Source organism: Myodes glareolus, chromosome X (assembly GCF_982192425.1).
Source record: "Myodes glareolus chromosome X, mMyoGla1.1, whole genome shotgun sequence".
NCBI lineage: Eukaryota > Metazoa > Chordata > Mammalia > Rodentia > Cricetidae > Myodes > Myodes glareolus.
The window spans coordinates 99,294,748-99,319,949 of record NC_142053.1 but is presented as its reverse complement, the minus strand read 5'-3'; the positions used below and the strand labels follow the sequence as shown (position 1 = coordinate 99,319,949).

General features: G+C 33.1%; 1 protein-coding gene across 8 annotated transcripts in view; it reads left to right on the top strand.

Moving 5' to 3' along the window:
• Dmd (dystrophin) overlaps window positions 1-25,202 on the top strand; it is a 2,257,783-nt gene that overhangs the window by 951,476 nt on the left and 1,281,105 nt on the right. For all 8 annotated transcript variants that reach the window (XM_085684598.2, XM_085684595.2, XM_087902601.1 and 5 more), the window contains 6 exons: window positions 2,691-2,932; window positions 8,481-8,661; window positions 17,186-17,331; window positions 19,192-19,404; window positions 21,687-21,800; window positions 22,903-23,058. In XM_085684598.2, the coding sequence (XP_085540724.2) occupies window positions 2,691-2,932; window positions 8,481-8,661; window positions 17,186-17,331; window positions 19,192-19,404; window positions 21,687-21,800; window positions 22,903-23,058 (1,052 nt within the window). The remainder of the gene's footprint in view (window positions 1-2,690; window positions 2,933-8,480; window positions 8,662-17,185; window positions 17,332-19,191; window positions 19,405-21,686; window positions 21,801-22,902; window positions 23,059-25,202) is intronic.

The window sequence follows — 25,202 nt, the reverse complement described above, 5'->3', positions numbered from 1 at the left end:
TGCATAATTACAATTATTCTAGCAGTCTGTTATGCACTGTACACAAGTAATAAAATTAATGGATGCACTTCAAGTAATGATCCATTTCCTCTGGGTGCAATATATTTATTCATAAACTATTTTAGGGGTTGTTTAGAATATGAGCTGTGAATGGATTATGATCCATTATCTCTGAGAATCTAATGTGCTTCTCTAAAATGTTTTCCACAAGTATTGTTAATAATGCCTGGTGAGTCAGTGTTTGTATTCTTAAATAGCTAACAAAAAATTAGAAGACTAGATGCTCGGATGATTGATCCTTAAACTCCGCAAAATTTTACAATTATACGTTGTCATAAAACTTAGATTTTTCAGTTTAGCAAAGGAAATCAATCCTGTCAAATACGTACTCATAAAACAATATAGTAAATATTATCAAACTATTTCTCAGACACATATTAAGGTATCTTCTAGTATCACCCCCCAAAAATGGAAAATACATGATCAATTAATCCAAGAAGTTTAATGGTATATCCAAGATTACATTCTATAATATGTCCAAGCATTTTCAAACAAACATGATGTTATGTAATTGTTTGTATATTTTAATAGCCCTACATTTTGCTCTATTAGTATCTGTCTTCATAAGACGCAAACTATTGATTTGATGTTGTATACGCTCACACATAGAGTATTTCTACTATACACTGAGAACTATATCAGAGAGTGCTAGTGCTAGCATGTTTACCATAGGGCATTTTAATTTAGAAGAATTAGTTACAAAGAAGTTGAACAGCAAGAACATTTACTTATAAAATTATTATAGACAAATTATCTACAAGACTGTGCTTCTCTGTGCTCAACACCTGTCTTTACTAGAAATTTCTGCTTTAAATTTTGAGTGTGATTGTTCTTAATATCAGTTTTAAATTATGATAAATAGATGACTGTGTATTTTACAAAAGTCTAAACCAAAATTAACCTATTTGTCATTGATGAACCTTAAAACAAATTAAAATGTCTCTATATGTTGGATTTTATGTAAAATTAATTTTAAAATTTCAGTAATCAAGTTTTCAAATATAATCTATTTAATTCTTTAAAAGAACTCTGTCTCATCTATTTTATAAATGTGAAAAATGATGTTTCCTTATATCTTATATGTTCTTTACCATATCTCCTAATCAGCACAACTTATTTTATTCATTGTTAAAGATTTGTAAGATGTGAAGAAATTACCACGTGAGCCTCAGCTCTCAGTAGATTGATCTTATTATTATACTCCTAGAATGGAAAAGAAATATGGCACCTGCTTCATACCTGATGAGAGTACTTAACTGAACACGATTTGCTTATGTTTTGATGAACTAGTTTAAATTTAAATAAATCTACTTTTATATATGCATATACAGACATTTTTCCATATTATCACTTATATTGGTAGTTACAGTATTTAATTAGATATAATCAGTTATAAAGCTCATTATGTAACTAAATACTGTAGATTTTACAGTGTTATATTTGTAAAAATTTTACATCTCATTTGCATCTTAATTCCTGTTGGAGAAATGCTTAACATTTTAGCCTACTTGCTTCACATTATAGAATTGAGTTCCATGACCAACATAACTCAGAAAACATATTCATTGTGTTTTTATAGACACCAAATTATTTTGTTATTCCTTGCTGGTTTGGATTATCATTAAGCAAAATTAAGTAACATCAGTCATAATGAAAATTAATATGGTCTCCAATTTCTAAAAGGTTTTTATAAAGTTGATTTTTCTCAAAATCAGAGACACGCTTAAATATCTCTATTTTACCTACTCATCTAATCAAATCTAAGACAATTAATTTTAGTGCATTAGACTACATTTAACTTATTTTAGCATTTTTCATTTAACATTTAATATCATTTACATTTATTTTTTACATAGTCTTTAACTTGCTTTTTTCTATAAAATTCTGCATTTGTTAACAATATTTCCCTGAGATATCTTACCGTTTGGACTGTGGTATAATCTTGAGATATTATGTAATATATTTTTAACATTTTATCCTGTGTATTTTTAAAGTATATCTTTTTATTTCTTAAATTAAATTAGATATTTTATTATGATACATTTTCTCAAAGTGAGTAACTATGCAATTGAAATTTTAGATTCTCTGATACTTTGTAACAAATAAGCTTGTTATTACTACAGTTATATAGTGGTTACTCCCAAAACTATGTTGTTATAATTCTCAATTATATACTAATAATTGTAAATAGCATATCATATTACACCTTTGTGTCTTAATATGATTGATAGTCCCCTTAACTATTCAGGGGATTAGAAGAAAATTTAGCCACAGGCAACCATGAGTTTCTTGTGTAGCCAGGTACAGGGAACCATATACCTTTTACTTTTCATGTCTCCTTATTATTTCTGTTTAGAAATACGCTAGCAAAAAAGCAAAAGGTTTTTGTCAGTGGTGTTGAGAAATGAATTTTTATGTTATCTTGGGTGATGTAAGACTTTGAAATTTCTATGTTTAGGTTCATGTTTCAAATGAATAATCTTGCTTGGCAGAACAGTATGATTTTAACAAATAAAATGTGTTTTTTCCAGTAATTCAGTGAATTTGTTTGGAATAGAAACATGTTGCTCTTCAGATCACCTCTTTTAGACTGTGACTTCATGGGATATATATTTTGTTTTTCTTTCTAGAGGGTGCTGATGCTGAAAGTATCAAACAAGCCTCAGAACAACTGAGTAACCGGTGGACAGAATTCTGCCAATTGCTGAGTGAGAGAGTTAACTGGCTGGAGTATCAGAACAACATCATTACGTTTTACAGTCAGCTACAACGTTTGGAGCAGATAACAACTGCCGCTGAAAACTGCTTGAAAACCCAACCCACCATTCCATCAGAGCCAACTGCAATTAAAAGCCAGTTGAAGATTTGTAAGGTAAAACTTTCCTCTTTCCCTTGGAGCAGGATCAGTAGGCATTTCTTGGTAAACTGCAAGAGGGCCATAGCAAAATGTTTAGTAATGAGATTTTCAACTCCTGGGGATTTAACCGAGAATCAAAAATATCACAATATAAACAAAGAAAATCAGTCTTAATAAGCACTGCATTGATATTGTACTTCTGGCATTGATGTATGTAATTTATACATGGCTAATTATTTTTGTCAGTTTGCAGAGGGCTGAGACAGGAAGTATAGAAAGCACGTATCCTTTTAAAAAGCTATTAAACTAACTGAATGCCATAATACAACATTGGTTCCTTTGTGGACCCTCCTGTTCAAAGCTTTTGCATCCTTAAGGATCCCAAACAACTAAGAATTAAAAAAAAGAGAGACTGTTATTCATACCATTCACACCTAAAGACTGAATTTTATCTGTTTTGAAAATGAACTTCTCTAGCTACACAGAAGTAACAAATATGTTAGTCAGTTTTGTATTTAGAAATGTATTGGTATCAGGGATGTTTTCATAATTTTCAGAGATTAAGCATTCTTCATGAATACTTTTGTATTGCTGCTTGCAAATATGTATTTCCAAACTTGAAATATAGGTGTGAACAGTGAAAAAAAGCAATTAAAAAATTTGCCAGTACATTGGAACTATTTTCAAACGTAAAACTGAGCACGTGATGAAAACAATTGTAAGCAATACAAATAAAACAGCTCAACAATAAAGCCTTATGGTGTAAAACAGGGTAAAAAAGAAATCTATAAAATTAAGGGCACATATAAGACTAGACATTTTGCATAGTATTTCTTCACAAAGAGGTATTTTACTAATGTCTTTGCTTTATAGATAAAACCCAAAGAAAGGGCAGATCAAGCCAAACTTGTCCCTCTTCTAAGACAGAAAGAATTATTGTACAAAGTGTGACTACACAGGAGAGAGTCAGAACCCTATAATAAAGGCCACTTTAAGAGTGAGCCCAAGGCGCCTGCATAGAAGTAGAGCGAGAAAAATAAACAAGCAATTTTATCTTCCTCTCTGCCTGAAGAATCTGGACAGGGCTCCCCACTGACTAGACTTAATTAGGAGGCAACGAATAAGGAGGTGTGATCTGTAAATTCGCCTGGGTCATGAGAAGAAAATGAGCACACGAGGCGGGACTGGCGCTACGAGTCCAAGTAAAAGATTAAAAGAGCTCATCTTCAAGTGGTAAAAATTAAAAATTAGTAATAATGAAAATAACTTGACCTTTTCCAATCCTTACTATGAGCTTCACACTATTCCTGGGAAACAAGAAGTTGATTAGAGGCTAAGTTAAAAGGTATCATGGACAAACCTTTAATAGTAGACTAAGATGTATATTTAGTATGAAGAGGGATTAATTTGCATACTTTCCACAAGAATGGTATAAATGAAGGCTGACTGGATATGGACAGCTGACAGTTTTGGTCTAGAAAGAAGCAGTGAACTCAAATTATATTAGGGAGATATAATGATGTTCAGAAACCAAAAAGAAAAAAAAAAGGATTTGATAATTTCTGCTTCAGTTTCTGTAAATTTACTAGTAAGTAAACAAAACCAAAATATAGTTTTGCATAACAAATTCAAATAAGAAGGACCTTTGCGTTACTGGGCAAACACATATCCTGTAGTATTTATATGTTTAGATATAATTTGCTATTAGATACTACAGTTCTCATCTTATTTTCCATTTCTCTGAAGAATAGTTCGTATTCAGTATGTTTTTCAATGAAAGTATGGAGAAGACAATCACGGTCGTATAATCACTAGGAATGGTAAAGCCAGGGCTACTTTTCTTTAGTAGAAGAAAGCATGGACAACATAGTGAGAGCCTGTCTTAAATGGCCAATATAGAATGATGATGTCATATTAACAGTACTTTTGAAATTCCAATGTAGAAACAGACACCTAAGAAATATACTGCCGGGCGGTGATGGCGCATACCTTTAATCCCCGCACTTGGGAAGCAGAGGAGACAGGCAGATCTCTGTGAGTTCAAGGCCAGTCTGTTCTACAAGAGATAGCTCCAGGACAGACCCCAAAGTCACAGAGAAACCCTGTCTCGAAAAACAAAAACAAAAACAAACAAACAAACTAAACAAAAAAGAAATATACTTACATATAAAATTAGATATTGATTAACTATAATGTGACCAAGAATGATAAGTACATGAGCTAGCTTGTTTGTTCATAGAACAAGTGCACAGATTAGGCCATTTAATCAATGTGAATGTTTTCTCCCTGTTATGGAGGATTGAAATTAACACCTGTAAGGACTCTCTTAGTGTTTGTAGGTGGCTGTCTCCTTACTGGTAATGCCTATGTTCTTTCCCAGTTCATGTACATGGACAGAATGGAAGAGTGAGAGAAAGATTTCTTTCATTTGGTAAAGCAACCAGCCCTATGAGATCATGATTCTATCTTGATAACTTAATTATCTGTAACCTTCAGTGCCTCCTCAAATCCCCTTTTCCAAATAAACTTGGATTGAATGCTAAGGATTCAGTATATATATTTTGAGGTACCACAATTAAGTCCACAGCACTAAGTTCTAGGAAACAGAGTGGAACGTTCGTTGACCCTTGTTTTATCATATTTTTCCACCTATGTAGAGGACATACATCCTAGGTGAATGATTAAATAAAATAATGTAAAACTACCAAGGGAATAAATGCTTTACACAATATTGGTAAACATCTAACAGTAAAACATGACATAGACAGAAACCTGCAGGCAGCTCCTTTAATGGAAAAGCATTTGCATTGGGTATTTGGAATGACTGGATGTTAAGTCAAAGAATAGTATACTCAGAAACATGGATAAATAAAGACCGCGCATGTAAAAGAAGGTCTATAATATGAGTACTAAGCAAAGCGTGGTAGGTGAGTGGGATGTGAGTCCGATGTGTAAAGTCAAAACCGTGGCCAAAGAGTCATACTACAATTGTAGTCTTAATCTCAGTCACAGGTAGAAATAACAGACAGATTTCTAAAGTATTCTATTATTATGGAATTATTCAAAGGGAAAATATCTCTTTACTGCATCACTAATAAAGATCCCAATATTGTTTGCACTGTCTCATCCCATTCATTCAACTCTTTGTCTTTCTGCCTGACCTTTTGGTTCCCAATGAATTTATTAATTGGTTTATGTAATATATTTAGTAGTATAAGAATAATATTATTCCCAGATTAGCTAAGATTATATTAGTGGTCTGGTATTAGTCTTTCACAATTTTTTATCCAATTTATTTTTTATTTTCTTTGGAGATTTTTAAATATTAAAATATAAATTTAGGTCATGCTCCAATATATTGGAGGTGAGAGAGCCTTTTAAGATTTGACAGAAATATGTTTACATTTCTTGAAGTGGGGGAAGGTTCTATTTGGTGCTGCATTATTTAAATGTGCATATTAATATTTTTACCCTTCCTGCATATGTTACATGCCAACTCTAGTTCTCCCATTCTCCTCTCCTCCTTGTAAAAGTACATAATTTTAAGGGGGAAATACATTCAGAGAATATGATCTACTCTGGGAACTAAGAACGCTAAGTTCCCCTATGCAAACAATGGGTAATTGTTAACAAGTCTTTAAAGTTGAATAGTTCATTTCAAAAGAAATGTCATATCTTTAGTCTTCAATTTCTAAAGAAATTCAGTTGTCAGTAGCAATAAGTCCTACTATTAGAGTAACATAGCCACATTCTTTTCAAACTAAACTTTATATCTTCAGAACTCAGAAGAAAATAGCATTGTCTATTTATATTCTTGTTCTTATGTGATATTAACTCAATCAATACTCATAATATAGGATTCTCCAAATAAGCATACATGCATCCTAAGTCAAGAATTTATTTTGTCATTTTAGTATCATTCCCAGTAAGCTCAGATTTAAATTTAGTTCCTAATTGCTATAATTTTTTAAATTTCCTCTCCATTTAATTGGCTCATGATACCATTTTTAATATTAATGATCATGTTTTTGCATATTAAGTACTAAACAAACCCAAGTACTTTTTTGAAAGGCAGCTTAGATATGAATTATAAGTAAGCAACCATGGCGATAATGCCCTGGAAAAGAGAATTTCAGAGTTATTTCTTATGGTACAAGTTATGTATATATGAAACATAAGCTAATTGCCAGTTCACTTGAAATGAGACTAAGGACATAACATAGAAAACAACGTGGCTGAAAAAATACAATTTAAATTCCAAATTCAAGTGTCATATATATCTTTGAATATCCAATATTTAATCATGGAAAAATAGAGAATCAATGTTGCCCACCTAGGAACTTTTAGCATTTAACATTTGTTCTGGGATAGGTTATCATTTTTATACAGGGACAGAGCCCTTGATAATCTCCTTGCTCTGGTAAATAATTTTTCACCTCCACTCTGGCAGGATATTCAAATTAAACACAATGGGTCATATACAAAAATAAGACATGAACTAACAGGGAGATTCGTTAAGAAGAAGGGTTCCGGCAGCCTAAGGAAAGGCATGAACGATGGAAATGATGGGAGAAAACTATTGAATATTATCAAGAACTTGTATTAAACTGATAAATGATAAAGATAATGTAAATTTTAAAAAGAAACTGACAAAGGTATTCCATTAGTGTATTTTATTTATACTTATTATTCTAAAGTATCATTGCAAGGCTTTATCAATATTGTAAAAGATAGCTTATATTATATATATTTTGTTTTCAAAATTCAGTGTTAATTTTCATCACATTAACATACCTTAAGTACCAACATGTCAGTTTCTTAGTACTAAATTGATCTAGAGAGTGCTATAGTGCACTTTAATATACATGTTATTTTTGTCTACTACAATTGAGTAGAGACTATAATTAAGATTGAAAGCAGGTGCTATGTTATGAGTGTTTATGACAAAAGAATGGAAAGCCTGGACAGTTTCCCTAATTAAAAGGATAACAAATGACTAGTCAGAAAAGAAAATGTGGCTGGGTAAAATGTAGAAAATTTAGATATAACCATACATATTTGTGCATATATAAATAAAGTATTGTATAGGTTTAGATAATCTTCATTGTGTAGAGATTTATAAATTCACATAGTATATTTAGAACATACAATATATTTTAAACATGTGAATTAAAAAGTATTGTTCACTGAATGTTCTTACAATTCAAAACAATGAAGTTTTGGAATAAAAAGCAATAAGAATAAATATCTTTATTTGTTTTAATTTAATGAGATTTAAATTCGTGTTTATTTATAAAACACTGCAAACATGAACAATTGTGTGATTTATGGTTCTAAATGATGATAGTCTGAAATTAGGGTATATGATACATGATGATTCAAAATGAGCAAACAGCTATGTTGTTCTTAAATCGATTACTTGTAAGAGAGTATGAATATTTCATAACAGATATTTGTCGAGGACATTAACTTGTTTTCATATCGCTGACTATAAACAACTTTCTTTGGGACAGTCTAGTAAGTGCGAAGTTACATATTAGTAATACTTTGAATTATGATTCAGGATGAAGTCAACAGGCTGTCAGCTCTTCAACCTCAAATCGAGCAGTTAAGAATTCAGAACATATCATTGAAAGAAAAGGGACAGGGGCCAATGTTCCTGGACGCAGACTTTGTGGCCTTTACAAATCATTTTAACCACATCTTTGCTGATGTGCAGGCCAGAGAGAAAGAGCTACAAACAGGTAAGTAAAAATACTTCTTAAGGCTAACTTAAGATTTTTGAAATTGGCTATCCATGGGTAAAATATGAAGTACTAAAAAAAAAACCAAACAAAAATGGGAATAACCACTATCATTGAAATAAACTATCTTCCCTTAACAAATGGCAAAATACTAATGTTAGACAACAAGAAACTGTATCTTTCCTGAAATATTCCAATGTCTTGTGTTAAGAAGAAATAAATAATGGTTTGTACAGCTATAACTTCTCCATGGATGATTACAGATTCCTGAATCAGGAGGTTTTAATACTTTTGAAAATAAAGAAGCAGTTCAGAAGACTTTCACAAGATTTCTCATTGTGTAGGTGGAAATATTTGTGCAGGCATCTTCAGATGCTCTTTTAAGTCATCCGAGAACTATCTACTTTTGGGAACTGAATCCAAAGTAGAGACAAATTATTCTTTGAGCTATATTTTAATTTTGGAGCACAGTAATTACATAAATCCCCCTTTGTTGATAAAATAGAAGAGAGAAGTAGAAGAGATATGCAAACTTGTATCACGTAGATAACAATTTTTCGATATTTCTCTTTACAATTTTTTTCTGTTAGTATAGTATTTCTTTGAAATGTCTGTTCATTAATTTTAAGACAAAATCTTCTTAGAGAGACAAGTTTATAAGAAGACTTAAACAATACTAAATAAATTTTTCATCTATAACATACATTCATTTATATGTTTTTGTACATACAGAGAAGATTATAGTGGATGCTTAGGATTTAAGGACGTTTGCTTACTTTTAGTGAAATTTTAATTGTGTGGAAGCATATTTAACATTTTTTCTTATTGTTCATCTTTGTAAATATTACAAAAACATTTAAAATACTTCTAGAATATTTAGGTATGACTAAAGCTTTATGATATCGTTTTTTACTAAATTGAATTAAGTTTGCAGTGTGCATTTCCTTTTCTTCTACTTTTTAAAATAGTTTTTGCTAAGGGATTTGTTTTTCTAATGGGAAATCAGTCAGTAAGACTTTAAAATGAAAGTAGCTCCCTCTAGTGGATTGCAGTATAATTGCTTCTGAGTGTCAAACCTCCAAACTGAAAAAGATATTATTTTTTCATACATCTTAGCATATTGTATTTAATTTTTTGATGAAATCCACAACATTATTTAAAATAAAATAATTTTAATGGATATTCTACAGCTTAACTTCCTCACTGAAACTTTCTTTTAATTCTTGTATGCCTATTTAGTTCAATCTTCAGTTTAAAGGAGTATGGAATAGTCATATTGATAGCTGAAGTTTTCCTACGTTGCTACAATGTAAACATTTAATATTCATTATGTTTACATACTTACAAATGTATACGTATAATCATCAGTTTGCATACTAAAATTATTTATAAAACATCCCAAACTTGTCTTCCGACACCTGAGTCCCTGTTGGAAGGAGGAGGACCCGCTTGTTTGTCCCTGCAGCCCAGCTAGCTTATCCCTGAAAAAGCAACACAGAAACTGTAGTAATTAAACCACTGCTTGGCCCATTTGCTCTAGCTTCTTATTGGCTAACTCTTATATTTTAATTTAACCCATTTCTATTAATCTGAATATCAGCATGAGACCTACCAGCAAAGTTCCTGTATGTCTGACTCCATAGTGGTCCCTGACTCCACCTTTACTTCTCCCAGCATTCAGTCTATCCTCCCTGCCTACCTAAGTTCTGCCCTATCGCCAGGCTAAGGCAGTTTCTTTATTCATCAATGGTAATTACAGCACACAGAGAGGACTCCCACATCAGGTCCCAACTTAGTGTGGCCACTTAGGGTTCAAGAGGGAAAGTGTGTTTTCCATCCTACTGTTTTTAGAAGAATACTTCTCATATATTTACCTATTGTTTTGGGAAATTTGCATGTCTTAACAACCACCGAATCAAGACAACTATGTGCTCATAAAATGATTTTGGCAATGTTCTCTCTGTTTCCATTTTTGTGGATTAATTTCAGGAGTAAAGATATTATCTGTTCTATAAGAGCTAGTTCCAGTACAGCCAGGGCTGTTATACAGAGAAACCCTGTCTTGGAAAACAAGAGAGAGAGAGAGAGAGAGAGAGAGAGAGAGAGAGAGAGAGAGAGAGAGACAGAGAGACAGAGAGAGACAGAGACAGAGAATTTCCATTTCTGAAAAACAAGACTACTGCTGATATTTAAAATACTAAATGGAATATGGGTTCAGAGAAACAGGAAGGAAGGTAGAAATTGTAGCCATCCCAAATGAGATTTTATTGGACTAGCCTCATTAAAGAGATAAAAATGAAGATTAGATAGAGCCTTTCAAGAAGTAATGTTATAGATACAGGATCAAAAACATTGCAGTGAGAGACAATTAAGTTATCCAGAGATAGCAGAATAAATTGTTGTGATAGCTACTAAAATGCTCTCTATGGCCATATATTCAAGGCTGTGGATTTGTTCAGAACATTCCACATTATGACTCTAAATTAGAAATCTAAATAAGAACAAAGTATAGTAAATTATTTCAGCTCCAAATTAGAAGATTTATCTAGTTTACTTTTTAAAACTTATTTTTACTCTAATATATCTTGATAAAAAGATTTATTTCTATTTGTTGCTTTTCTTCCAATCTACTTATCTAGCTACTGACTATGATCTAAAAATATATAGAGGTTAAGATGTTAACTTAGCTTTAGGTAATGCATGCCACTTTAAAATGTAGTTAAATAGTACTAATACACCATTCTCACTTTAACTTATTGCTTTGGGTTGTTCCACAATGTGGCAAATATGAAAATTTGTAATTCTCATATATGAAATGGACTGACATTTGCTTCTATTTAACTGAATACAGCAATTGTAAATATTTATAATGTACTCTTTAATATCTCAACTCTGTACATAATATCTAACTAGATTAGTGTAGTCTTCATATCTATCTCCTTTTTGGAGAAACATATACATTTGTTCTAATTTTCAATTTATTTGGTTTTACTTTCACATTTATGCATGTAAATTTATGTGGGACATTGTGAGATTTTAATAATTCAGCACACATATTTGATATACAATGATCAAATTGTAATCCAAGCATGGATAGTGAGAAATAGGTATAATTTAATATTTCTACACAATGAAATAAATATCAAATTTATCTTTAAAATACTGTTTTAGTTACAGTTTCTATTGCTGTGAAGATACTGTCTTCGTTAGGGTTTCTGTTACTGTGAATGGAGACCACAATCATAGCAACTTTTATACAAGAAAAACATTTAATTGGGATGGCTTGTATTTTTAAAGGTTTATTCCATTATCATCATGGTGCAACACGTTGTCATGCAGGCAAACACGGTGTGTAAGAAGTGTTTCTGCAATATTGGGTATGGCTTGAGGAGATATAAGACCTGAAAGCCCATCCGCACAGTGATTACACTTTATGAAACAAATCCATACCTACAACAACAAAGCCATACCTCCTAATAGTGCCACTTCCTATGAGCTTATGGGGACCATTTTCTTTAAAACCAACACATTCCACTACCTGTCCCCACAGACTTATAGCCATATCGTAATGCAAAATGCATTTAATCCACCTTCAAAAGTGCCCACAGTCTAATACAGTTTCAGCAACTTTTAAACTCTAAAGTTCAAAGCCTCCTCTGAGATTCATGCAATCTCTCAACTCTAACCCCTTATGAAATCAAAATCAGAAAACGGAACACATACTTCCAACATATAATGGCAAAGAGTGTATACATTACCACATCAAAATGGATGGGAGAGCGCACAGTGAGGAAATGCTGGACCAAAGCAATACCGAAAACAGGCTGGGCAAACTCCAAATTCTGTATCTCCATATCTGGTATCAAAGGCTCTTCAGATCTCCAACTCCTTTCGACTTTGTTGCGTGAAACACACTTCTTTCTTTGGGCTGGTTCCACTCTCTGTTAACAGTTCTCCTTAGCAGGTTTTTCATGGATCTGGCATCTCGAACATCTTGGGGTCTCTAAGGTAATCTAGTCTTCAGCTACACAGCTTCACAAAATGACCTACAGTTAGGGACACCCATAACACTTGCCTGGATTCAACAGCTTTCCTTATTTGCAAAGGAAGCTTACATAATGACTTTCTTCTTTTCTGGACTCTAAATCCAGAACTACATGGGTGAAACTGCTAAATTCTGTTGCTTGCATCAGGAATATGGCCCCCTTATTCAATTAAATCTCCACCAGCTTTCTGATTTTGGTGGTTCCTTTCACTGCATTAAATTTGACCACTCTAGAACTTACTCTGTAGACCAGCCTTCCCTCAAACTCAAAGATTTACTAGTGTTTGCCTTCAGAGAGCTGGAATTAAAGGTATGCATCACCACACTCTGTTGTAAGCTTTTCTTTAATTGTTTTTCACAAGTTGGAAACTTGGGTGGGTGGGATCTTACCCTGAGATCGTAATTCCCTTTATTTCATTTCTTAATCTCTTTATCTCTGTGAGAACAGAACTTAGCTCCATTCCACTTCCTGGTGTTCTTTTTCTCCTCATATTGTATATTTTGTATTTTCCTCTTTTCAATTTGCTCCTTTTCGTTATAAATCTTTATTAGAGTTACCACTAATAACCGTAATCACATGACAGAGTCTATACTACACTGTTTTGAAATTTCCTCTGCCAAGAGAATTAATCTGAAACTCTTTATTAGGCCTCAGGAAGACTTTTCAGACAAGGGCAAAAAGTAGCCTCACTCTTCACCAAAATATGACAAGGTCAGTTTCTAGAACACATACTAACATTTTTCTCCTCTGAAACCTCTTAATCCAGGAACCCACAGTTCAAATCACATTTAGCCCCACTGTTTTCCATGTTTCTGTGAGGATGGCCCATTAGGCAGCACTTAAAGTGTTCAATAATCCACAGTCTCAAGGACCATATCCCTTCAAACAAAAGCATGTTAAGACCTTTTACAACACCCTAGTCCCTATTATTGACTTTTTTTTAACTTAGGGTTTCTATAGTTGTGAAGAGACACCATCACCACAACAACTCTTATAAGGAAAAAAAAACCATCTAATTAGGTAGTTTACAGCTTTTTATTTTATTTTTTAATAAACTTTATTTATCCATTCAATTATTTACACTTCCTTCCCCCCTCCCTGTCCCCTCCTACTCCCCCACATTCTCTCCTCCCTCTCCAGCCCTGCTTGAGAGAGGGCCAAGAATCCTGCCCTGTGGGAAATCCAAAGCCCTCCCTCCTACATCCAGGCCTAGGATATAGGCCTGGATCCCTAGAGACTAAGGTCCCAAAAAGCCAGAACATGCCGTAAAAACAAGTCCCAGTGCCTTTATCAATGGCTTCTCAGTCAGCCTCCATTGTCAGCAACAATCAGAGTGTCCGGTTTGATCACAAGCTCATTCAGACCAGGTCAATCTGGTTTTGGTGAGCTCCCATTAGAACAGGCACACTGCCTCAGTTGGTGGACAAACCCTTCAAGGTCCTGACTTTCTTGCTCATCTTCTCCCTCCTTCTGCCTTTCAACTGGACCTTGGGAGCTCAGTCCTTTGCTCTAATGAGGGTCTCTGTCTCTATCTCCATCCGTTGCCGGACTAAGATTCTATGGTGATATTCGAGATAATCATCGGACCAGGACAGTTCAGGCACCCTCTCCTCTGCTGTCCAAGGACCTAGCTGGGGACATCCCGGGGGACACCTGGGATCCCCTATAGAACTAAGTCTCTTGCCAACCCTAAAAAGATGAGTTTGGTATGTAATCACTCATTTGTGGACTCTAGCCATAAACCAAGGTCATTAAGCCCATAGGTCACAAGCCCAGAGATGTCAAATAACAAGGTGAACCCAAAGAAATCCATATATAGATCCTCCTGGAAACTGGACGCAAACAAGACTGCAGGGCAAAAGCTGTGAGCATGGGGGTGGGGGCAGGGGTGGGGGTGAGTTTGGGGGAAGGGCAGAGGGGGAGAGGGAAGGGAGAAGGGAAGGTCTGGCAAGATCTTGGGGCAGTGGAAGGGTGGAGATGGAGGAAGGGCGAATATAGGAGCGAGCAGTGAAGAAGATCCTACAGTAAGGGTGGTTTAGTTTTAGAGATTTAATTCGTTGTCTTCATGGCGGGAAATGGCAGTATCTGCTGGCATGCAGGCCGACATGAGGCTGGAGAAGGAGCTGAGAGTAGAGAAGGGGCTGCATATTGATCCTAGAGGAAACAGGAAGTAAATTGTGTGTGGCTTGAGCATATATGGGACTTCAAAGTCTGTCTCTGACATACTTCCTCCAACAAGACCACACCTCCTAACAATGCCACTGCGTATGAGTTTATAGGGGCCAGTTGTGATCAAGTCACCACATATACCCTATATATTTTACCAGTGTTTGTATAGTAGTTCTATATAGTCTAGTTTTACCTGAATTATAAAATGCATATATCAGTAACAACAGAGTAGTGTTATCTGATACTCAGTGTTGTTTAAATGAACTCTTAAATATAGAATACTTTCATCTACTTTGGTACCACCCACTTCCTTTCTTTCTACCTATTACATTTTTAAATTATTCTTATTATATTCCAGAATGAGCTAGAAATGAACCTTTAAATGCACTCTCTGTATGAGTTAGGATTATATATGACTATGAATGAATCTATATATCTCTGTATTTATTTGTAAATACACAGATATTTGGTGTTTGGATATGAATCCGTTTCTGACAATTTTAATAAAAGTAAATAAATTTTCTTATTTTACTAGATACAACCATTTCTCAGGATTATTCTATTTATTAAATTCCTTGTGGAATGAAAGGTTTCTGTTAATGCATATAGCTTGATATTCATTCTTCCGTCTCAGTTTAGTCTGGTCATATCATTGTCTACAAGAAAGCCTCTTGATTACTATCTGGTCAGTTGATATACTACTTAAAATTGTGTTTATGTACCACAAATTATTCTATCATGGAGAGACTCTAATATATAAAAAATGTATCTAGTAAAATCATGTTTTTATTAATGAACTACTAAATAAAATGTAAAATTTTTCAGAATCAATTCACGTCAACTCTTGGTGTCTTCATAAACTCCTTTTCTCTATTTAACCATCATACTCTTGAGATCATTTGTCTGTCCCTCACACCTCTCCCCACACCATTCTCTGTTCCCTCCTCCACCATTATACTCATCATTTGCCTGCCAGTCTGCCAACTGCTTCCATCCCCATATCATTCCCTGTTCTTTCCATAGGACATTTCCTCCACATTCTTTCTCAAATTGGCTGTTTCCTTTAGTCAGGGCAGAGCAAGGAACTCAGAGGACATTGAGGATAAGAGAAGTAGATATTAGGATATTTCTCTTACACTCTGTACACCAATGTGTCATTTGTTAGGGGATATTGTAACTTCTTCAATTGTGTAACCCATATAGAAAATGTCCTTCTTGGGGTCAGACTCCCAGCATGGAGAAGTACTCTGTTAGTTCAACTCCTGAGAGATGACTGCTCTCCCTTCCCAAGTCAATCTTTGCCCTCCTCTCTCTCTCTCTCTCTCTCTCTCTCTCTCTCTCTCTCTCTCTCTCTCTTATGTAAAATCCATTAAGTCCAATTTGTGCTATCCATATATCTTGCTTGTATGGTCTTTTACTAGAACACGGCTTATTTAGCAGTGACTATATTATTTTTCCAACTCTTTTTTAAATTTTATATACCTACCATAGTTTCTCTTTTCTCTTCTTGTTCACCCCCCCTCAGCTCCCTTTTACCCCTATTCCCATTCATCCACTTCTCCACTCTCTCCATTCAGAAAGGTGCAGGCCTCCCATTGACTTGAACCTAGCATGGCAGATCTAGTTGATGTAGTACTAAGCTTTCCCCCCTGTATTAAGACTGGGGAAGGTAAACAAGCATGGGGAACAGGTTTCAAAAAATCAGCTAAGTGCCAGGGACAGGTGCTGATCTCACTGTTAGGCATCTCATGAACAGATTAATTTACACAACTGTCGCACACATGTAGAAGGCCTACGTTTGTGCCATGCAGGCTCCCTAACTATTGGTCCAGAGACCATGTGCTACCCAAAACTCAGGTCAGCTGTCTCTGTAGATTCCTCCATCATGACCTTGACCCTCCTGACTCATACAATCAATCCCTCCTCATTTTCTTCAAAAGAACTCCCAGAACCAGACCCAGTGCTTGACTCTGAATCTTGCACCCAACCAGCCTAACCTGCTCCCTCAAATTCCCATCCTCCTATTCCCCAATTCCTGCCAAAAGTTTACACAGGATATTTCAAAATTGAGTATAGCAAACAGTGTTCTTAACATATCAGACAAGTATTAGGTAAGAAGGTGTCTTCATTATCACAACCACTTTCCACTGTGTTTCAAGCAAGGATATTGATTAATACTTAAGATAAAAGAATTATATTTGCTGACAAATAAAGAAAATATGACAGGATTTTAATTGGTTTTATTGGTATTCTCCTTCCAGGCTTTAAATGGATGTAATTCTCTTTTCTTTTTGTTCCCTTTGATAAAGTTTTTGACACTTTACCACCCATGCGCTATCAGGAGACAATGAGCACCATCCGAACATGGATCCAGCAGTCAGAAAATAAACTCTCTATACCTCATCTTAGTGTCACTGAATACGAAATAATGGAGCAGAGACTCGGGAAATTGCAGGTCTGTGGACAATTGACTACTATAAGCAACAAAGAACATGTCTTAAAACTTGCATTGTTGTTGCATTAAATATAATTAATGATAATAAAGTTAGGGATCACAGATTAGGAGTTTAAAAAAGGAACAGGAGAATATTGTGGAATAAAACTATAATTTCCTTTTAAGTTTAATGTATATTTTAAGAGATCTAGTATAAGTGTTAAATTAGATCACATTATTTTATCATAATTACATATTTTATAAATCCTGATATCTTTAACCATAGGTAAAACCAATAGATTTATGTAATTGGTTAGAATTTAATTGCAAGATTCTATTGAAATATTTGATACTGAGTAGGTATTTTAACAACCAAACTCAAGAAAGGTTAAATAATAATATGGGAAAATAATGTGATGTAAAGACATATAAGGACTAAATTTTTGTTGATTCCAAAATTGCTATGTTGTATACTCATTCTTTTAAAATCTGAAAATATTTTTATTATAGTTAGAAATTAGGATAGTATGTCTATATTTTAAGAATTAACTTAATAAAAATACGATTACATTTTTGCTATTTCAAATCCTTTTAAATGGCACTGTGTTAGTTCTTTTTATAAGTAATTTTAAGACAATTTTATTTAAATATTTTCTTTTAATATATCATCCCTGATTATAGTTTTTCCTATATTACAATACAGAAAAATAGCAGCAGGGTTCCTCTTTCTACATATTTGGTGTCATATTTCTGATGTTCACTTCATAAAAGTGTGATCCAAAAGAACTAATACACTTCAGAAAATTGAGCCTATAAAAATAAGCTATTAAGAATAGTGAAAGTATAAAGCTAATGTTGAATAAATGCTTAGAAGCTGATATTATAACAGAAAAACAAGTTATAGAACAATCATAGGAACCATTGGGAACATATGAAAGACCCTGTATCATCAGGGAAAACCAAAACTACTATGTACAATGAAGTGTTTTGAAGAATTTATAATGGTAAAATATTTTTAAGCATCTGTTAGAGAGTCATACATGTCAGTAAGATACAAGAACAGCCAATGCAAAAGTAGCAGAAGAAAGAAAAATGACACAATGTAATTTTTTTTCTAAAACCAAGGAATAGTCTTCAAAAGAAAGTCACCAGGGAGATAATAAACTTTGAATAATCCTATGATAAATTATAAATGCAATTCTAGAGGATGAAGTAACAAATGAGATATAATCTTCCCTAGTACATAGTTAGTTTAAGTCAGAAGTAAATAAATTCATTTAATGATGGGAATTAATTTTTTGAGGAAGTCTCTTTACTATTTTATATTAATACACAAATTTTCATTCAATTGTATATACAAACATAATCTTACGAAAATTCTATTTTTACACAAATAATTTAAAAATGTTCAATAGTAGAAGTGGATGAATTTAAACACAATTCATCAAAGAGGAAAGTTAGAAATTAATTATAAAACTTTAGTTAATTTCTGTTAGTACTGAGATGTCTTGATAGAATATTTAAGGTTTTCATACATATAAATTTAATTTAGTAATAATTTTAAGAAGGAATATTGAAGGTTGGTTTATTAAGGTTTCACGACAGGTAAAAAAACTAAAATGCATTACTTATATAATAAGCATAATAATAAATATATAGGTATTCAGTAAAAATTAGATATATCAAATTTCTGTCTAAATAAAATATGCTTTGGAACATATTAGATATTATTTATATGAATACATGCAAATTGTTTTGTCAGAAATTCTTTGTTTAAATCTTTAAATTACATAAGCTATCATTTAGTTTCTTCTTGATGTGAGAAAAACTCATCAATTATGCCTCATTTAATGTAAATACACTTCACTTTTTAATTTTGAGGCTTTGCAAAGTTCTTTGAAAGAGCAAGAAAGTGGCTTCAGCTATCTGAGCACCACTGTGAAGGAGATGTCCCAGAAAGCACCTTCAGAAATAAGCCAGAAATATCAGTTAGAATTCGAAGAGGTTGAGGGGAGCTGGAAGAAGCTCTCCACCCAGCTGATGGAACATTGCCAAAAGCTAGAAGACCATATGAATAAACTTCGAAAAATTCAGGTAAGCCACGGTTTTGCTTTGTATATCCATACTTTTTTTCCACAGATCAGTGTACTGTAAGATGTGATGGGAAAGAGATATTTGACTCCCAGAGTCCTTCAAAGGCATTGATGAGATTAAAAGACAAACCTTTCACGAATGAGTATAACTTTGCTATTTTTTCCTAAGAAAATTTAATGATACATTCTTCTTGGGTTTTCTATAAAACTGAATCCATTATTTTCACCAACACCAATTCACAGTTAATTTTTTAAATATAAATATTTAAGGCATACTTATTCCAGAATTAACCATGTACTTATGAGTCAAATATATTAGAAGTGTCCTTACTTCAATTCTGATCCTGCTATGTGAATTGATGATTCCTATATTTTCCAGCTAAAACACCACCCAGAATGACCAGTCAATGATCTACATGTATGGGTGAGGATTGCTTTGAATGCAGGCTTAAAGAGAAAGTGTATTTGTTTGCTCTGTTTAGCTTCTCAAAGCAGCAACCAATCTTTTATTCATGAGCACACCTTCTACTATCCTAGCATCTTCCAGTGACTATGTCTGACTCTGAATTCTTTCTGTCTAATCTGCTCTCCTTCGCTGTCTTCACCTTTTGTCTTTTTGAGCTTTCCCTTAATAGAACAAGCCCTCTTTCATTCTACTATCTATGTTATGATATGCCAGATGATAAAGAATATTGTTAACATGTTTAACTTTCTCTTATCTGCAACATCACCCTGTCACATTGGTTATTTTTGATTGGGAATAGTTGTGAATATATTAAATATGTGGAACTGTATTAAGCAGTATAACTGGGCAAGAAAGAACTCCATATACAAGGAAAAGAGCTAATGAAAAGCTAATCATTATACAGATGTTCTCTACTATACTTTGAACTACTGGAGCTCAGTATTAAAGAGGCAAAAATGGGATCCTTGTAAAATGGAGCAAATGCTCATTTCTTTGGAATATATACAATATTTCATCCACAATATGTATGTTTTCTAATAGAATATATGGTTCATAAATGTACTATGTCATAAGTGGTCATGAATGTTGCTCTTTTGCATGAGTCATTTCACATGGGAAATGGAATTAAACACAACAACAAAAGAATTACAAATGTCTATTACCAGGAAATTTAATTTTGGGGTTTCTTTTGTTTTGGATTTGTTTTGTTCTTTCAGTTTTCCAGACAGGGTTTCTCTGTAGTTCTGGAGCCTGTCCTGGAACTAGTTCTTGCAGACCAAGTTGGCCTTGAACTCACAGAGATCCACCTGCCTCTACTTCCCAAGTGCTGGGATTAAAGGCGTGAGCCACCACCACCCAGCTTTACCAGTAATTTTAAAAATGGAAATTGAAGTTATGTTTCCATCATCCAATCAGCATCATAAAAAGGGAAGAGATCACTGGCATAAATTTAGGAAAGGGATTTCTGAGAATTAGAATGGATGAACTTAAGATATTATAATTAATTCATCAAGGAATTCATGGTAAGACCTGAATCGAAGATAGTGGAGACATGGAAGCGAAAATTTTATGCAAAGCATATATTCTCAATAAAAATTTTAGAAAGGAAAAAGAATATAAATACACATTGTAATTGAATTACATGTAGTTAAAGAAGTGACAGATATACCTTTGAAAAGTGACTGAAACGAAGTACATGAATAAAAGTAATACAAGGAAAATGGATGGGAGGTTCTTGGAAATTTATAAATGACAAAAGATGTCATTGTCTTCCTGATCATTATTTCTAACTGGTCACACAAATAAGAAACTAAAAGCTTTGTCTTGAAAGGTAACAAACTCTTCCCTGGAGATCCCCCAACTGAAGGAACTGTTTAAACTGTCAACTGCAGGAAACAATTTGTGGAGGTTCAGGTTTAGGGAAGCTATAAAGGCACCATTACATTGAGTTTACTGTTCATCGTTTGTTTTATGTACACTAAGGGCACATTATTAGTATTATCATGCCTTGGTTTGTAACTTAAAATTTCTCAAGAGAGGAGATGATTTAATGTTCTCAAGAGAAATATCATAAAACCACATTTGGCAGTGTTCTTTCATTTCTAACAATAGCAGACTTCATACACCAATGCTCATACTATGGCCCATAAAATGCAGTCTTAGTAAAAATATTCTTTTCTAGAATAGCTCCAGTGAGACATCCTTCAAACATGGAAATTTCTTCCTGACTTATATTCAGACATATCATCATGATGAACTGTGTTGAGAACAATCAGAACTTAATAATATCTTAAAATTGTTGTTTTTTTTTATTCCAGAATCACATAAAAACTTTGAAGAAATGGATGGCTGAAGTTGATGTTTTTCTGAAAGAGGAATGGCCTGCCCTGGGGGATTCTGAGATTCTAAAGAAACAGCTGAAACAATGCAGAGTAAGTTTTTTTCTGATGCTTTTCAAATGCTATCTTTTATTTAGGTAATACCATTTAGTTAGCTCAGTCACTTACTGATGGGACAGTTCATAATCACTTGCTGTTTGGACAGTTAAAAATATCTGAATACATATTTAGATATCCCCAGCACCTATTGCATAAAATTTATTGATATGGTTAAACACCCTTTAAGGCCTTCAGAAAATAGTTTGAATATCTCTAGTGCCCATGTTGAGTATTACTTGGGCCTCACTTTATAAATCTTAACACAAAATGCAATATAATGTAAAGAAAACATTCAAGTACTTATTACTTCTTCTCTAGGTTATTTTTCAAATTTAACTGCATTTCAATGGACTATATAATAGTGGCTGCATGTTTGTGTGTTTGTGTGTGTGTCATGTACACTTTGAACGAGTGCCAGTGCCTTCCTCTCATGGTTTCCATGGTATTTTTTGAGTAAGTCTCTCAGTGAATCAGGGCTCAACAGTTGTCTAAATTACCTAACTAGCAGACACCAGGTGGTCATTTTTCTTTGCAAGCAGTAGAATAAGTCCACACACTAATGTGGCCAAGTTTTTACATATATGAACTAAGGTTCTCTGTTCATAGCAACCATTTTGCTCACTGAGCCATCTCTTTAAGCCCAACAATATATAGTTCCGAAATGCTATTCCTCAGAACATTGTCATGCAACATGGAGCAAGTAATCAGTTTCTTGAAATTACTTTCTTTTCAAGTAACAGCTAAAAAGCAATTCTATGATGGACAAGTATTGGAGTAGCCTGTTTTTCATAAGCAAAATTATTTTGAAGCTATTCGTGTATGAAGATCACTAATTTGAGTCATTTTCTAGCAAGAAATACCTAGTTTATTTGAAAGTCTTTGTGAGATAAGTGCCATATGTGTAGATAATTTCCTGCATCATTGATAGATAGCATAACAGCCACTGAATATTTTAAGGGATTTATGCAGATTTGTGTTTTGTTAATCTTTTAATAGTCAAAATTCATGTCAGATGTAAATATATATGTATATATATAATTGTAAAAATTATGGTGATACTTTTTCTGTCATCTTAAACAACACATTGTTTCCTCAGCTTTTAGTCAGTGACATTCAGACAATACAGCCAAGTCTAAACAGTGTCAATGAAGGTGGGCAGAAGATAAAGAGTGAAGCTGAGCAAGACTTTGCATCCAGACTTGAAACAGAACTCAGAGAACTTAACAGTCAGTGGGATCACATGTGCCGCCAGGTATGCGCAGCTTTATTCACTGTGACTTATCTTATGTCCATTAATTTAGTAAAGTTTCTGGCGGTCTGACTTCATCATGACCTTCATTGAAAACTTTCTTCTTGACTATGTTGACTATCAAAACTACTCTTATCTCAAACAAATTGGTTTTTTTCTCTCATATTTGACTACATTTTAGTCAATATTTTCAATAGTACCTAATTGCCATACTAAAAAATGAAATAAATTTTCTTTCTTTCTAAAAATGGATCAATTTTATCAATTGACTTAATGATGATAGAATACATATTTATATTTACTTAATATGGAAATAAACTCTGCATTCATATTCAGGTTTTCCCATTAATACGACATGTTTTATAGATATTTATTTCTAATTTCAGCATTAAATTGTGAAAAATAAAGCACATTTATGAGGAGTGTGTATCAAATAGTTCATGCTTAAATCACATTATTTTGAACTAAAGCAGTAATTGCTTTTAAGTTTTGTACCCTTTCATTTATGTATTGAAGAGATAATTAGTCTTTGGTTATTTTAAATAACCTTTCAAAGTTGAAAAGTAATGATGCCAAAAGACAAAGGCTAAGTTTGAGAAAGGAAAGAATTTATAATAGAAAGTCAAAGCAAATCTGTGCGGTTTATACAATTGTTGACAAATGCTTAACTGTTCTATTAACTCACAGTTGAGATTGCCCAGGGTCAGGTAAGTTGCATTCTTCACATCTTGTAGTCATTGATGGAACAGCTGCCCAGGGCAAAAAGCTTAAATGGTGGATTATATCTCTGAAAATTTCCACAAGGCCTAGATGAAATGTAATAGTTTTAGGAAGATTCTGAACAGAGGACTAGAAATAATAGAAATGTTTTACTGAGGAAAAAAAGTGGGATCAGCAGCAGGAAATGAAAAAAAGAAAGCCAAAAGCATTACTCAAACAGATTTTTCATAGTTTATAGAAGCATATTTTTATAACATTTCAATTCATTTCGTTTTCATGATTGAGACCTATTGTTTTCTATAATGTGTATTAGGAACTCACTGTTCAAGTAATGTTATGAATTTAGTGACATGTTGCTTAACAAAAGCTAGCCATAGAGTGTAGCTAATTTCCAATCCTAATATTGAAAAAGAAAAAGAAAAATATCTCCTTTTTTTTCTTGAGGTTTCACAATCATCATACATTTTATATCACCAAATTACCTAGATTTTCAGGGGGTTGGATATGGTGATTCAATTTCACTGTTCCAGAGGGAAAATAGAAATGAAATGTAAATTCGTTCTTTCTAGAAAAGTTTGCACATTAGAATTAATATGTACTGTTTACTATGATGTTAAAGAATTTTTTTCCTAAACGTTCAAATGTCTGTATTAGTTGAAGATACTTAACAATCCCTGAATCTGATTTTTAAAATAACAAATGACAAGGAGTTTAGATTATATTTAAAAATAAAGAAGAAAAACATTATTTGAAATTTCAGAGATAATGTATCTTAATGAACCATGTCAAGATTTTAGCTATTTAAAAAATCAAAGATAATTCTTATTAAAGTAGTCTACAAATTATTGAACTAAGAACAAAGAAAGTAATGAATGAAGGGAGAGAGAACAATGGCAGTTTTATGTTTATACATATGTTAAATTACCATAGTGTGTAGATATTTATTAAAATGTTTCAATGCACTGAAGATATAGCTCAATTAAATTGATATTTTATTCATTAATTTCCTTTGCCTTTTTATTTGACTATGTAATTACTAAATGTTTATTACCAGAAGTAAATCAGGAATAAAGTTAACATCATGAAACTGCTAGTTAAGTAAGAATATGGAATTTAAATTAGTTAAACTTTATCTAAGTAAACTAAAGTTACTTCTTATTCTGAAATCATATATTAAAGATTATACATGAAATAGTACTCAATAATACTTGAAAATTTCACAACATAAGACAAGAAGAACTAGAATGCAATATAATCAGCTGGTAGATCATGACAAACAGTTTAACATTGTCAATGTGTTATATTTAAGAGGAAATGCCTTTTAATACAGTAAAACTCAAAAGTTTCAGAATTTCTCTCTGGCTAGTAAAGCCATGGTTTTTCAAGGTTGTAGAAGACTTTAGAAGCTATGCTTTCAAACAAGATCT